We start from the raw sequence: 15597 nt of genomic DNA, 5'->3' as shown, positions 1-15597 counted from the left end.
AAGGCTGTAATGTAGAAGAAAAAAAATGTGTTCCAACAAAATACTGACCTAAGGGGTGGGGGTGATCTTTTTTCAACACAATGATTGTTTTTGAATTTTTCTTTTTACTGACATGTTGGTCTTATGTTTCACTTGGATATTATATGTTGCAGCAGTAAATACAGCTGGATAAAACAAAAACTGTGTCTGTTTTCATTTCAGGCTGCAAACCCACAAAGTGTGTGTGTTTTAATGGTAAAGCACTACGTTATCCAAACAATAAAACAATATAGGCCTATGGAGGATTTAGAAGACTATATAAAAATTACTGGGGTACTGTCATAAAACGTAGCTAAAATTATTGTGTGGTAATCTAGAAAGGGAAAAAGGGCCACGCTCAAATAAGTGCACCTCGTGTATAAACAGGTTTACATAGTGTGTATGTGTGTGTAATTAAAATATATATATATATATATATATATATATATATATATATATATATATAATATATATATAGTCACAAAATAAAGGTGCAACGTGCAATAAACATATTGTTTTCAATACATAAATATGTGAAAAAAGATAATGATTCATAACTGTGCAATATGCAAATGTGCTAGAAATAAATCAAAAATGCAAAAACCAAAATTGAAACAAAGTAAATCAAAAATGCAAAAACCAAAATTACACAGAGGTGAAAATCAAGCTGATATTGTATGTTCAGACAGGAATACAAGATGAGGGTAGAGTCCACTTCTAAAGGAAGGTTCTGTATTCCAATTGAAGGGCCACCAGGAGAGATGTAACCACCACCCAAGAAAGAGTCAAAGCACTTACCAGAATTATTAGCTGCCAGCGGTAAAGAGTCACTCAAGCATAGGGGTATTGAAACCTTGGTTAAGGAAAGCTATTACCATCCCTTTCATCCAATCGAGCCTCCTCTATAGAGTCATAAACTCGAGTATCCATAAAAAACAAAAAATCTCCTCCCTAGTGTAAAACCCTCTTTACATCCTCTCTGAAGTTGCAAGTGGTTCAGGTTCAAGCATAGAAAGTGTGATCACAAATGGTATCCAATAGGTGCATTGACAAGAAGCAAGCTCCGTACGACCGACGCGTTTCGTCCACATGGACATTATATGGGGTAGGAGTCTGTATGCAGCCATTGCGCATATCATTTTATTATATATATATATATATATATATATATATATATATATATATATATATATATATATATATAATATTTTAGATTAGTAATAATCCCAAATGAACTCCTCATTGCACAATTATTCAGTCTCACCATCAAGCAAGAAGTAGATCCATCATGGCGTGTAACGTTCGTCTATTTGGTGTGTGTGATGGATTTACTTGTATAAAGTGGGAATCTGCTATGTGGTCCCAGCCTCTAATTCACACTACAGTGTACGGCTCAGATAGGAGATCTTGCGATGCTGCAAAAGAAGCACACATGTCCAAGAGAAGCAAGTGGGTGTGGTTACTGAAAGCTAGAGACATCACTTCCAGGGAGAGGCACTGTTCCTGTGTAGCCAGTGGGTGTATACAGGATGGGAGGAGCTGATTATAGGTTCCTGCCCAGTGTTCTCTTATCAACAAGGATGCATTGTACATCCTAATTAATCAGAAAATGAAGAAATAAAAAAAGAGCCAGTCACACAGGACCTGGGGGGGGGGGGGGGGTGGGAGGGTGCAGTACATACATACAAAATAGAGATGCTGGGCTTTGAATGAAGTCTACCATAGGAGAAGGAAGCTGGACACAGGGGGAACTGTAAGCGGGGACCCCAGAGCACTTCCAGCTACACTGACAGTCTACAATGATCACTATACATTAAAGGAATAGTACACACAAAGTCTGTTTCCACCAGTGCGATTTGTCATGCGACTTTGGACAACGGTCGCATTACAAGTCACCACCCATTGATTTCATTGGCACCCCTTCCAATCTATGCAACTTTGAAAATCAGCGACTTTGAAAGGGTACCTGCACTACTTTGATGCAAATTTTGATGTGACTTTGATGCAGAGAGTGTAAAGTTGGATCAAAGCTGCATTCAAAGTCTAAATCTAGCCTAGTGGCTATGTGCAACTTTGAGTGCAACTTTGATCCAACTTTACACCCTCTGGATCAAAGTCACATCAAAAGCTGCATCAAAGTAGTGCAGTTACCTTTTCAAAGTCGCATAGATGGGAACGGGTGCTATTAAATCAATGTTATGTGCTGCTGGAACCAAGAGCAGAGTGGACATAACCTACTTCCAAAGCCTGCCCTCTCCCTCTCTCTCAGGAAAATCTGCTAGCCTAAATGAGTTTATGAAGACAGGAGGAGATCATGTTCTGTGAAGGATAGAAGGAATGGGGGTGGTGCTTGGCAGGTCTAAGCATGCCTGTCTAAGAAAGACCGACAACCTTTTCAGGAAGTGACAGACAGCTTAGCAAACTCAGATAAAGGAAGATGGCGTTGTCGGTGAAGAACAGGAACAAGCTGTTTGTCTAGCATAGATAAGACTTTCTAAGCATGACAAGCAGCTAGCCACTAAATGAAGAATATCAAAGATAAAGATATTTAACATAATATCAATAGGAAAAATTGTAATTTTTGACTGGATTTACCCTTTAAAGCGTTTGTGTCCCCCCCCCCCCCCCCCCTAAAAAAAAAATGGATCCTGTTTCTTTAAAGCATATTATACAGCACAGTGCTTGTGCTGTGTCCTTTGGCCACCTGTATCACCTGAAATACCTGGCTGATCCTGCCTGGTTCTGCCCTCCCCCCCTGTAAACTAACCACTGTTTTATCATGGCTGCTGAGTTTACGTGACTCCGTCATCCACAGCTCTCCTTTCCTCTCCCCCTCCCTCCCTCCCTCCCTGCCTGTCAGTTCATGACTGTGTGCGCACCCTTCCCTCCTGCTGCTGAAATTACTTTTAATGTTTCATATAATCCCATGTGTTGCGTTACCGCATGTGCCTCAGTCTGTGTTTTAAAAAAGAAAAAATTTAATTCTATACCTAATTTCCGAACGCTGCTCTGAGCTCATGTGATTGGCTGCCTCTCTCCTCTCATCCCGACTGACATCAGCGGGGGGATTCACGGCCCCTTCCGCTGTAGCTGTCCGATCGGGAGAGAGGAGAGGCGGTCGGTCGCATGAGTGCCAAGTAGCACTCTGAAAACGGGTATAAAATTGAATTTTTTTTCTAAAAGACAGAGACGGAGGGGCATATGGCATAACGAAACACACAGGATTACAGTATATGAACATATCACAGTGCCTTAACAACCACTTTAATTCTAAACTGATGACCTGTAGGGGCTTTAAAAGAGTCACCTATAGAAAATCTAGGGTACTGAAGCTTGTCACCATTTCACAAGCGCGTGTAGTTATAAGGTTTGACATGTTGGGTAGCTTTTTACTTGACTCAACCTTATCTTTTTATTTTTTTTAATTTTACTAAAAATTGAGCAATTTTTTGCGTTTGTGCCCTAAAATTAACTTTAGTGTATTTTGTACTGAAATTTTGCATTTCATAATCCATTGTACGAATATCTTGTGACATAAAATCACAACTACCCCTTTTTAATTTTCCAGGGTGTCTGTTTTCAGAAAATATATAATGTTTTTGGGGGTTTTCTGTAGTCTTCAGGCGTAAAATTATTATTTTTATTTATTTATTGAATGTGTGCAAAAGCACAAAAATGGCTCTGGCAGCAAAAGGATTAAAGAGGTCAGGTCTCTGAAGATTTAAAACTTTTCAGTCCTTGCAAAAAAAGACAGAGTAATATTTCATTTCTCTATTAGGCCCCTTTTGCTGCCAGGCCTATCTTTTTTTCTTTTTGCTGACCCTAATTCCTGTTCATTCTGAATTGCAGAAGCACCGCTTTTTTAGACACATTCAGTGGGATGATCTGCTGCATTGTAGAATTGAGCCACCATACAAACCCAACTTGGTGAGTACATACTGTAAGTGAGCAGACAAACCTGGGAAGTATTAAACAATCTAAGTTTTTTTTTTTTTTTTTATCTAATCTGTATTCTTCCCTTCTTTTTGACATTTCCGTGTCCCTTTTTGGCCGCTTACGTTTTTTTCTTTTTTCAAAATTCTGCTAAGTTTAGCACAAAGAAAAAACAAGGCCATAAGGGGCATACCCCAGCCAACAGACAGACTAACGAAAAAACAGAAAAACACCCACCCTAAACTTCCCTCATCTGTACTGCTCAGTACCCTTCATCCACAAATAGCATTTAAAAAGTAATAAAGTCCAAGTCTGAAACAGTAGTCTCCGTTCTCTATCCCCATGGTCCACCCCGCCAGAGATCAGGCCGTGTCAGGCTCCGAGGCCCTCTCATTGACCGTGGATCTGGAAGCAACCCAGACCTGCCAGAATTTTTCATATTTCTTCTGGCAATTCCTAGAGATATACAGTGGGTACGGAAAGTATTCAGACCCCCTTAAATTTTTCACTCTTTGCTATATTGCAGCCATTTGCTAAAATCATTTAAGTTCATTCTTCTTCCTCATGAATGTACACATAGCACCCCATACTGACAGAAAAACACAGAATTGTTGACATTGTTGCAGATTTATTAAAAAAGAAAAACTGAAATATCACATGGTCCTAAGTATTCAGACCCTTTGCTCAGTATTTAGTAGAAAAAGAAGTAGAAGGACAGGTGATGAGCAGTGCCTGGTTTTCTCCACACATACCGCTTAGAATTAAGGCCAAAAAGTTCTATTTTGGTCTCATCAGACCAGAGAATCTTATTTCTCACCATCTTGGAGTCCTTCAGGTGTTTTTTAGCAAACTCCATGCGGGCTTTCATGTGTCTTACACTGAGGAGAGGCTTCCGTCGGGCCACTCTGCCATAAAGCCCCGACTGGTGGGGGGCTGCAGTGATGGTTGACTTTCTACAACTTTCTCCCATCTCCTGACTGCATCTCTGGAGCTCAGCCACAGTGATCTTTGGGTTCTTCTTTACCTCTCTCACCAAGGCTCTTCTCCCCCGATAGCTCAGTTTGGCCAGACGGCCAGCTCTAGGAAGGGTTCTGGTCGTCCCAAACATCTTCCATTTGAGGATTATGGAGGCCACTGTGCTCTTAGGAACCTTAAGTGCAGCAGAAATCTTTTTGTAACCTTGGCCAGATCTGTGCCTTGCCACAATTCATTCTGTCTCGGAGCTCTTCAGGCAGTTCCTTTGACCTCATGATTCTCATTTGCTCTGACATGCATTGTGATCTGGAAGGTCTTATATAGACAGGTGTGTGGCTTTCCTAATCAAGTCCAATCAGTATAATCAAACACAGCTGGACTCAAATGAAGGTGTAGAACCATCTCAAGGATGATCAGAAGAAATGGAAAGCACCTGAGTTAAATATATGAGTGTCACAGCAAAGGGTCTGAATACTTAGGACCATGTGATATTTCAGTTTTTCTTTTTTAATAAATCTGCAACAATGTCAACAATTCTGTGTTTTTCTGTTAGTATGGGGTGCTATGTGTACATTCATGAGGAAGAAGAATGAACTTAAATGATTTTAGCAAATGGCTGCAATATAACAAAGAGTGAAAAATTTAAGGGGGTCTGAATACTTTCCGTACCCACTGTAAGTCGCCTTGTAAAGCGGAACTACCGCATTAACCAACCCATTCCAGAAGCCCAGAGTTGGAGGGTGAGGAGATTTCCATTTAAGAACTATGGCCTTCCTAGCATGGAACAGCAGGATTCCAAGAAGGGTCCTTGTCGCCCTGGCCGTCGCCAACTGGTCTACCAGGCCAAGGAGACAGACCCCCCCCCCCCACCGTCAACGGAATCGAGACAGAGTTCAGACCGGATATAAATTGAGTCACCTCCAACCAATAGGAAGCGATCTGCGGACAGTCCCAGAAAACATGAGGGAAATCCGCAGAAGCGCAAGAGCATCTCCAGCAGAAAGCCGAAACACTAGGATAAATACGATGTAGCCTGTGAGGAGTATAATATATCCTATGTAAGATTTTAAATTGGATCAGCACATCCCTGGTTGCGATAAGCGTCCGGAACAAACTGTCCCAAATGTCCTCCCAACGTTTTTCTTATTTTTACTAGTTGCCTATATGTGAAAACAAAGGGAATGGCTCCTGATTTTACTTTCCTTATAGCTTCTGTGCTTACCCAATGCAGGGAGAAAGGCGTGAGGCACTGGACTAAAAACGTAGAATTTCAGATTTACTTTGACTGTAAATTGTGTGGGCCAAGCTAACTCATGCTATTTTTTTATTTTCATAGCAGCTGATGTGGCCAATATGTGCGCTGTACTATACTGTAGTAGCATTCGCTACATACAGTTAGCGGCGCTGTGTTTCGGCCACAGTATAGACGACTTCTTGTCTGTAGCTAGAACTAAATCAAGTTGCCTTAAGACCCCATTCACACTAGCGCGACTTGTCAGGCGACTTGGTCGCCTGACAAGTCGCGGTGGGTCGCTCGCCATTGAATAGTACAGGACCCCTTCTAATAGGAGCGACACAAGTCGCTCTGACTTAGAAAAAGGGTCCTGTACTACTTTGGGGCGACCTGGAGGCGACTTGCATTGACTTCAATGATATGAAGTTCCGCGACTTCACAGGTCGCCCCACCAAGTCGCGTCGCCCCTGTCTGAACGAGGTCTAATGCTTCTCTTTGATGGGGGCTACTACTTGGTGATCGTTGTTGAGGTCTAGTCTCCAAGACAAAGTGTTTTCCTCGGAGAGATAAACCTAGGGCCCGTTTACAGTAGAAAGAAACCCACTCTGTACGTGTTTCCCGCACTACGTTCAAAACGCACTGCAGTTGTTTCACAGTTGTGATACAATACAGAATAGCACACCCACTTGAGAAATATTCCTTGGACATATTTTGAAGTTTTCTTTCAAGGACAGCTATTAGCTTTCACAGTGGAAGCTCCCCTATCGACATGTTGGTTGCTGTTTTCCTAGCTCAAGAAGTAGTGCAGGCACATATTTATGAACCAACTGATGCCACTTCTGAATGTCAACCTTCATTTCAGGGCAGGGGTCTCTAAACTTTCTAAACAAAGGGCCAGTTTTCTGTCATTCAGTTTTAGGGGGGCCTGGACTGTGGCCAGTGGGAGTAGAAAATGCCTCGATGTTGGTGTCAGTGGGAGGAATAGTGCCCCATCATTGATAGAAGTGTATAGTAGAGATGTTTGGCTTAAAGAATTCCTTTTCTTCATTTAATGTGAGTAAGTGTTTGGTTTATGTAGTGTGAGTAGTTAGAACGGAGCTCAACCTAAAAGGGGAAGCTCTGCTTGCCCCTCTCCCAGGGCCGGTGCAAGGATTTTTGCCGCCCTAGGCAAAATAAAAATTGCCACCCCCCCCATATGCTCTCCCATGCCCCATCCCAAGTTGCTGAAGGGGTTAAAACCAGTGGCAGGTGGTGCTCCATCGGTCAGGGGGGCAGCAGACAGACCTGGCTATGGACCCTCCGTCGCTCTAGAGTCCGGTCCACACAATATACCCCCCACCCCCCCCCCCCCCCCCCCTCCGGAAGCCAGTTCACTTACCTTGTTCCTCCAGACGGCGATGGCTTCCCCACTCAGTCTCCTCCCTCCTTCTCCGCCAATAGGATGCCTTCTCCTTTGGCCAATTGAGAAACTGATCTAAGGACCCACTACCTGATTGGCCGGGAGGAGAATCAGTGTGGCAATACCAAATATTCATTTGCTATTGTCACACAACTGGGTGGGCTCTGCGCCCCGAGCCCACCCTTTTTTGAAGCCTACTAAAGCCTCTGGCTCTAATCATGTGCTTCAAGAAAAAAAAAACACTCATTGGAATCCATGCATTCGGCGCCCTGCATGTAGATTAGAGGGCCGGACGCATAGATGGGGGGGGGGGGGGGGGGGCGGCGCCCCTAATGGACGGGTCGGTTGCCATTGGTTAAAACCCCTTCAGTGACTTACGGTAAGTCACTTACCTCGGGTCAGGCTCTGCCGTCGCCCCCTGCTAAGTTGCGCCCTAGGCAGCTGCCTAGGTCACCTTACTGGTAGCACCGGCCCTGCCCTCTCCGCCTTCTCTACCACATATGACAGCTTTTGGGGGGGAGGAGGAGGAAGCGGGTACCTGGTCATGACAAATGGAGACAGAATTTGGGCCCCCCACTCCTTCCTCCGCAGCCTTCTGGGACACTTCACAGGGCCTAGAAGACTGCAGCCCATTCGCACATTCGCACATGTGCAGGAGGAGACCAGCTGTGATGACGTAAGGTTTCATTGCCAGTTTCACTTAGTCAGGATCCCTGCAGCAGCACCTGATAACGGATTGAAGAATAAACTCTGGTGAGGACACGAATGGAAACGTGGACAGGCAAGTGCCCTAATATTAAAAGTCAGCAGCTACAGTATTTGTATCTGCTGACTTTAAAAAAAATTTGAGGGGGGGAGGCTGGAGCTCCTCTAGGGTGGGCAATTTTAAGGTCTTGGTGTGATTGGTCAAAGCTGACTTTTGATTGGTTTGACAACTGTGGTAACTAGTAAGATCCGTCATAAATCAAAAATTTAAAGCCCTGTTCACACCTGAGCGATTACGGCAGAATCAACCTGAAAATGCTCTGCAAAATTGACAAATCGCACTACGCTTGTTTAGGTGCCATTCATTTTTAATGGCACCTAAACACAGGTGCGATTTCCCCCCCCCCCCCCCCCCCCCCACGATTGTCACGTTCCAAATTGCAGCAAACCACATCGCGTGAAACTTGCTGCTTTAAAAAGCTGGAGATGTTTGGCAAGAAGCTTTGTGCAATGCAATCACACCCTTATTTGGGTGCCATTTAAAATGAATGGCACCTGAGCAAGTGTGGTGCAATTTGTCTTGTTTTGCAGAGTGTTTTGAGATCGCCCAGGGGTGAAGGGGGCCCTAAATTTTCTCTTTTTTAAGACCTTGTCAATTTTGGTAAACCTTACGTGAATGCTTTGTGGTCACAACTTTCACAAAGGCCACTTCTGAGAAAACTTCCTTGGATTGTACATGGATGAACCAAGGTCCCAGTTTTGAGCTGATAGTGGTGATGCACATCTTTTAGTTTGAAATGGAAGTAAGCTCGATGCACTTTGCTGAACTCATTTCTATGGGCAATCACGGATGGTGTTTTACAGTCCTTAGCCTTGCCCATTTGCTTCTGCAGAAGAGCATCTGGAAACATGTCTGCTGCAAATGTTCTGCTTAGGAGAGAGCCAGTCAATGCAGGAAATACATATTTTTTTGTTTAGTTCACTGTTTATAGTACATAGGCGGGGGAGCCATCAGAAATTGTGGGGCCCCTTACACAGCTTTAGGCCTGGGCCCCTCCAGGCCTGACCGCCAACATTCCGCAGGGCCCACCCTCTGGCCGTCCCACCGAATCCGCCTACTGGCCATCCCACCGAGTCCTTCAGTGCACCGACTTCTATTTTAAAACTCTTATAACTTAATATATGAAAATGAATCCAATCCCTCAAAGAGACTTCCCCCATATATTCAGCAAAGAGACATCCCAATCCAGCAAGAGACAGCCTCATGTTTTCAGCAGAGACATCCCAATCCAACAAAGAGACGGTTTCATATATTCAGCAAAGAGACAGCCTCATATTTTCAGCAGAGACAGCGCAATCCAGCAAAGAGACATCCCTTCAGCTGCCTCTGCTTACTCTGCAGCCGCCCTGCTTTAGCAATTGCTAGTTACTACAGCTGCAACAACTCGGTCTTGTTGGTTGGGGACTGGGCGGCTGGGCCCCTCGGAACGCCTGGGCTCCCTACATGTGTATGGGCTGTCCCCCCCTGATGGCTGCCCTGATAGTAGGTGAGGTTGAATAAAGACAATAGTCCATCCAGTTCAACCTGTGTAGGTGTGTGTGGCCGTAATCATCTCACATACCCCTGAATGTTCTGATCCTTGAGATGTACGTCTAAGAGTCTTTTGAAAGCCACCATATTTCCCGCAGAAACCACCTGTTGTGGTAGAGGATTCTACAATCCTGTAGCCCTAACAGTAAAGAACCCCCCACGTTGCCTGAGGTTAAAACGCTTCTCCTCTAATCGCATTGTATGCCCTCGAGTCCTCAGGCAATCCCTTTGACTGAATAGCTGTTTTTCTATGCCGAGATCACCATTGAGATATTTATAAATCGCTATCATGTCCCCTTTCAGGCGTCTCTTCTCCAGGGAGAATAAATCAAGCGATTGCTTTTTTTTTTTTTTCCTGTAACCATTTTTACTTAGGCAGTAGTCTACAACTTCAGTTTTTACTGTTCTTTTTTTTTTTTTTTTAGCTGTCTGAGGATGATGCCAGCCATTTTGGTGCCCATTTTACCCGACTGACCCCTATTGACAGTCCTGATGCTGTTATCAGTGAGAGCGCAAGCCAAGCCTTCTTGGTAAGTTCAAAAATCCTCTTTTATGCCCCATACACACGTGCAGATTATCTGCAGACTTACCAAAACCATATAATATGAGGTCAAACCTAAACACTTTCAATTTGTATGCAATCCGGCAGGCCCTTGCACTACATAGAAAAGGTAAGTCTGCAGACAAAAGTCTGCAGATAATCTGCACGTGTGTATGGGGCATTACTCTGACAAATGTCTGCAACGAGTTTTGTCATGTCTTTTGTATGTCTTGCAAAAAGTGAACTTTTTTTTTTTTTTTTTTTTTTTTTTTTTTTTAATTTGCCTAAATCAGTGTTTCTCAAGCTTTTTTCAGTCGTGCCCTTGAAAGGTATTTTCAGTCTCAAAGCATCCCAGTGTAATGCCTTGTTCACATTACTTATGCAGATGCACAGGGGTGACATTAATTCTTAATGGAAACCCCCATGCATTGGCAAACACTGAGTTTTCAGTGCAGCCTGATTTATAATAAAGGGTTGGGACTGTTTTTTTTTTTTTTTTTTTTTTTTTTTGTTTTTTTTTTTTTTTTTTGGTGTGGGTAGGAAGCCCGTGTGGGTAGGAAGGAACCCCATTAAATAAAGGGGCTGCATTACATGCAGTATGCAGCCAAACAAATGTGACTCAAGGGCTTGTTTACACATGAGGTAGGGAGACGGTAAAACCACATGGTTGAGCTACATACTTACCATCCCACATCTGCTCCCCCTTTAGTTGCAAAGGCAGCAGCCAGGGTCATACACATGCTATGGCCATGGCTGAAAGTATCAGATGAATGGGGCTGCACTGCAACAACGTGCATTACACGTGGTTTAGGAACGGTGATGCTGCAATTGGGGTGTTAAGACAGGCAGTGAGGAGGTGACATGCTGCTTCTATACCACCTGTCAAATATTCCTGGCCGCTTTTCAAAGAGTGGCAGCCCTTGCTGCTATGTGATTAAGCCCTAAAAAAGCATATCTCTTCGTTCATTGACGGACACAGCTCCTGATTCTTCTTATCCATTGGCTTATGCTGCCCCCTACAGGAGTAGGACACTAGGCAGGAAAAAAACGTGACTACACCTATGGGGCAGTCCTAGTCCACTTCCTGCTATAGGTTTTTTTTTTTTTTTTTTTTTTTTTTTTCTGCCTAGTCAGGATCCTAGTTCCTTACTGGGATCTCCGGTCCTGGAAACTTTTTCATTTTTAAATGGAATTTTTTTTTTCTCCTTTTTATTATTTTGTTCCTTGAACTACATTCAAGTGCCAAACTGGGCGACAAACTGGATAATATAGATCCTTAGGGTCCCCCCAGTCCACCCAGCCAGCACGTGCAGACTGCAGCTCCGCACTAGGTCAGCCACGACATAGCCACACTGGATGGGGTCTGGCCTGCGAGTTAAACGTCTCACGAAGACGCATACGAACTGGCTTCGGCCTGAGTCACAGCGTTTCCTCCTGGCTGACAGCACCCACATACTGTGAAGCGGTGTCCTGTCCAGAGCGGTCCCCACCCTGTTTCTGGTGTGGTAAGTAGCTGTTCCCTCTAAAATTTCGGTCGCTGTAGGTCTTTCAGCCACCCCCACCTGGGTGAGGTGATGAGCTGGCTGTTGCCACATGCTCTTGAGGGGGGCTGGTTGGAGTTGCCGCTGACCGGGTTTTCCTGGTGTGCAACAGTGGGTTCAGCAGGGTTCCCTGCCATCCTGGGAGTTGGTAACAAGGGCAGGGATGTCCTCTGGGCTCCCTGCAGGGGTTGTTGGGCTTGGGGATCGGATAGTTTAGTATCTGCGGGCCTCACGCGGCCAGACCAACCCGACCATTTAGGCCTTGTCTTTGCGGCTTACTACTCGTAAACTACGTGAGGCAGCCCCTGTGAACTTAGCTGAAGCCACTGCCTCCCATTTGGGCATCCGCCTTCCCGTCCGCTGCACCTGGGTGGTCGGCTCCGCTGGGGCTTGCGTACTGGCAGCCGGGCTCCCTCAAAAATGTAGGCCGCGGCTTGCCGCCTACTAGGACATGCGGCCAAGTCGGGCGCCACCACTGGGGGGGGGGGGAGGGACGGCTCCAGTCTCTGTAGCTGAAGCCCCCGCTCTTCCTTTGGGCATCTGCTGGGCTAAGGATCTGTGCAATTGCAGCTGGGGCCCCACAAAAATTTAGGCCGCGGCTTGCAGCCTGCTGGCCCATATGGTCACCTTGGCACCTCCCTTGGACCGGGTGGCACTGTGGGAGTGCTTTATTTTTAATGACAGTCTTGTCCCCATTATTGTGTGGGGAACCTGCCTTGTTTAGCGAGGGTACGCTGCCTGCACATTCGCGTTACGGTGGGAAGCCCCCTTTTGAAGGGGGCTATGTCCTATTATGTCCTCTGTGGAGGGCTCGTATGGTGACCCCCCCCCCCCCCCCTGTTTTTTGGGAGGTCCAATAGCTGGTCCATTTGTGGACCCTTGGATGGCGTCCCCCTTGCGGGATCGCAGTCGGCAGCTTCCCCTGATTGTTATGTTTTGTGTGTCTGCTCAGTATATAGCGACCCTACTGGGTCTGCGTCCATGCACCCTGAGTGATCAGATAGTGAAGATGATTCCTCTTCTCCTCTAGCCGTGCTTAAATAGGCACTGGTGGATGCACTGTTTGCGTCAGTGTGTGAAACTTGAAAAATGGAGGTTGCGACTGACGTTGGGTCAGAGGCACTGGTTCCTTTTGGCACCCACATGCCCTCAAAAGCAGCGAGAGTGTTCCTCTTTCCGCTTACTTTGACAACATTGTCACAAAACAGTGGGGTTGTCCAAAACGCAGTGGTTGCTTTTTTGCTTGTAAATCCTTAAGAGGATTTACTGCGTAACGGTGGACGGTCCTATCTGTAGGGGAGTCGTCGGTTTCCAGTTTAAGTTAAGATGCCTTCATCCCGGTGGAGGAGCCACCGACCTTTACAGGTTCAGCTAATAAGAGGGCAGATGCTCAAGCCCGACATATATGTGCATTGTGGCTGGTTCGGCAATTAAACCAGTAATTCTTATTGCCCTGGTGTCGCAAACTCTGACCAAGTGGGCTAAGCTTTAACGTTCTGACCTGGAGGGAGAATAGCTTCCCCCTGTCTTTGCAGAGTGGGCGGACCGGTTGGTGCAAGGGTTACAGTTTGTCTGTGATGCCTCTTTGGATGCCTCCTTTTGATTTCTATATCGGATGTCTGTATCAGCAGTGGTCCTTCGGCGTATTGTCTGGCTGAAATGCTGGTCTGCGGACTAGACTTCTAAGCAGGCCTTATCTCATCTCCCCCTTGTAGGGGATCACCTGTTTGGCGCTTCCTCGGATAACATCGTTCAGGGTCTCACGGGAGGACAGGAGCCTTGTCGTAGATGTGGGCAATTCTCCTCTGCTCCTAAGCGGCCTCTTCGTCTCTCAGGGTCTCAAGACAAGGGATCAATAGGTTCCAATAGGACCTGGTCTGACAACCCACCAGCGAGCTTTCCCAGACCTGCGGACAAGGCTGCATTTTCATGAAGGGGCCTCACCTGCATCTGGGGTCGGGGGGTGGGGGAGTCTTTGCTGGTTTCCGGATCCATTGACCTCCCTGGTACAGGACAAGTGGGTCCACAAAGTTATCTGGTTAGGCTACGAGATCGAGTTCGGTCTTGTCCTCTGGAAAGGTTTTTTTTTCCCTTCCAACCTGCACTTGTCTCCAGATTTGCAGGGTCTCTTTGAGGCAGTGCAAGATTTGTTACTTCAAGGGATGATTGTTCCGGTTCTGACTTCAGAACATTTAAAATTTATTATTTTTTTTACTTAAAACTATTTTTACTGTCCCCAGGAAGGAAGGCAAGTTATGTCCAATTCTGGACCTCGAGGCGTTAAGCTGCTTTGCATGAGTACAGAAGTTCAGCATGGGAGTTTATTCACATGGTAGTGGCGTCCCTACATCAGGGGGATTTATTCTCGCTTCTATCGACATCAAGGATGAATACCTGCATAATATACACTTCCTCCATTTTGCCGTGGATGAGGAGCATTAGCAGTTTGTGTCGCTGACCTTTTGGTCTTCACAGGAGTGTTGGCCCCGGTGCTGGCATTGTTTGTTTGAGTCAGCGGGGATTGCGGTACTGGGGTACCTAGACGATCTTCTGCGAGCGGAGTCCCTGACTGTTCTGATGGACTACTGGAGATTGCTCTGAGGCAGTTCGGTTGGATCCTGAACATTTAGGAGTCTGCTTTGGCTCTGTCCATAAAAACTGGACTATCTGGGTCTGACTCTGGACTCGGCCTCAGCCAGAATGTTTCTACCTTGGGAAAAACTCCAGACATTGCAGGAGGCAATTCAGCTTCTGTTGTTCAGCAGACGGTCATCCCACCAGGCATGCATGCGTGTGCTGGGCCTGACGGTGTCCACCCTTCGAGGCAATCTGTTTGCACAGTTCCACACAATCTCTGCTAAAGAGTTTCTGGTGAAATGTTCAAGAAACCACGGTCTCTAGAGGTGGCTTCGCTCTCCGGCACTTTCGACAGGGAAAATCCTTCTCCCCCTGTACTGGACAGTTGTCTCAATGGACACCAGCCTGTCCAGGTGGGGAGGCATCCTCAGCACAGACTTGCTCAGGGGGTCTGGACTCTGGCAGAGCCCAGACTGCCGATTAGTGTACTGGACTTCGAGCAATCAGACATTGTCTGGCTCATTGCACAGTCATCTTTAGGGGTGTCCGGTACAAATTCATTCAGACAATGCCAGGGCCGTGGTCTATGTCAATCACCAAGGGGGCACAAGAAGTGTCCTGGTGGCTTGGTAAGTAGCCTGCATTCGAAGGTGGGCTTACTGATTCATTCCAGCCCTCTCAAAGGTCTGCCACGACTCCTGTGCAGGATTCAGGCAGAAGGGATTCCGGTCATTCTAGTGGCTCCAGACTGGCCTCGCCGGTCTTGGTATGCAGATCTGGTATGGCTGGTCACCGATGCTCTTTGGGGACTTCCTCTCTCGGAGGATCTGCTGTCCCAAGGACCAATCTTCCCTCCTGCTTTACAGTCGCTGGCTTTAATGGCTTGGCTCTTGAACGCCAGGTACTGAAAGATGGAGGTTTGTTTGAACCAGTGATTCCTACGCTGTTAAAAGCTAAGAAATCTGCCTCTAGGAAGATCTATTGGCCTTGCGTACCATCAAGGACCAGGTATCAGGTTTTGGCTGTCTTTTTTCAACGACCTTTAGCCACACACTCCTTGATGAGTACCTTTTTTCTTCAGGG

The 15597-nt window shown here is 45.9% G+C and overlaps 1 protein-coding gene across 1 annotated transcript in view; it reads left to right on the top strand.

Moving 5' to 3' along the window:
* Positions 1 to 15597, top strand: part of RPS6KB2 (ribosomal protein S6 kinase B2) — a gene marked incomplete at its 5' end in the record, with an annotated part of 95447 nt that overhangs the window by 57593 nt on the left and 22257 nt on the right. The window contains 2 exon segments of the mRNA XM_082269357.1: positions 3868 to 3945; positions 10281 to 10385. Of these exon segments, the coding sequence (XP_082125483.1) occupies positions 3868 to 3945; positions 10281 to 10385 (183 nt within the window).

The sequence above is a fragment of the Pelophylax lessonae genome (genome assembly GCF_965119305.1).
Source record: "Pelophylax lessonae genome assembly, chromosome: 9".
NCBI classification, from domain to species: Eukaryota; Metazoa; Chordata; class Amphibia; order Anura; family Ranidae; genus Pelophylax; species Pelophylax lessonae.
The sequence above is the reverse complement of the archived record's forward strand: the minus strand, read 5'-3'. Positions and strand labels throughout refer to the sequence as shown.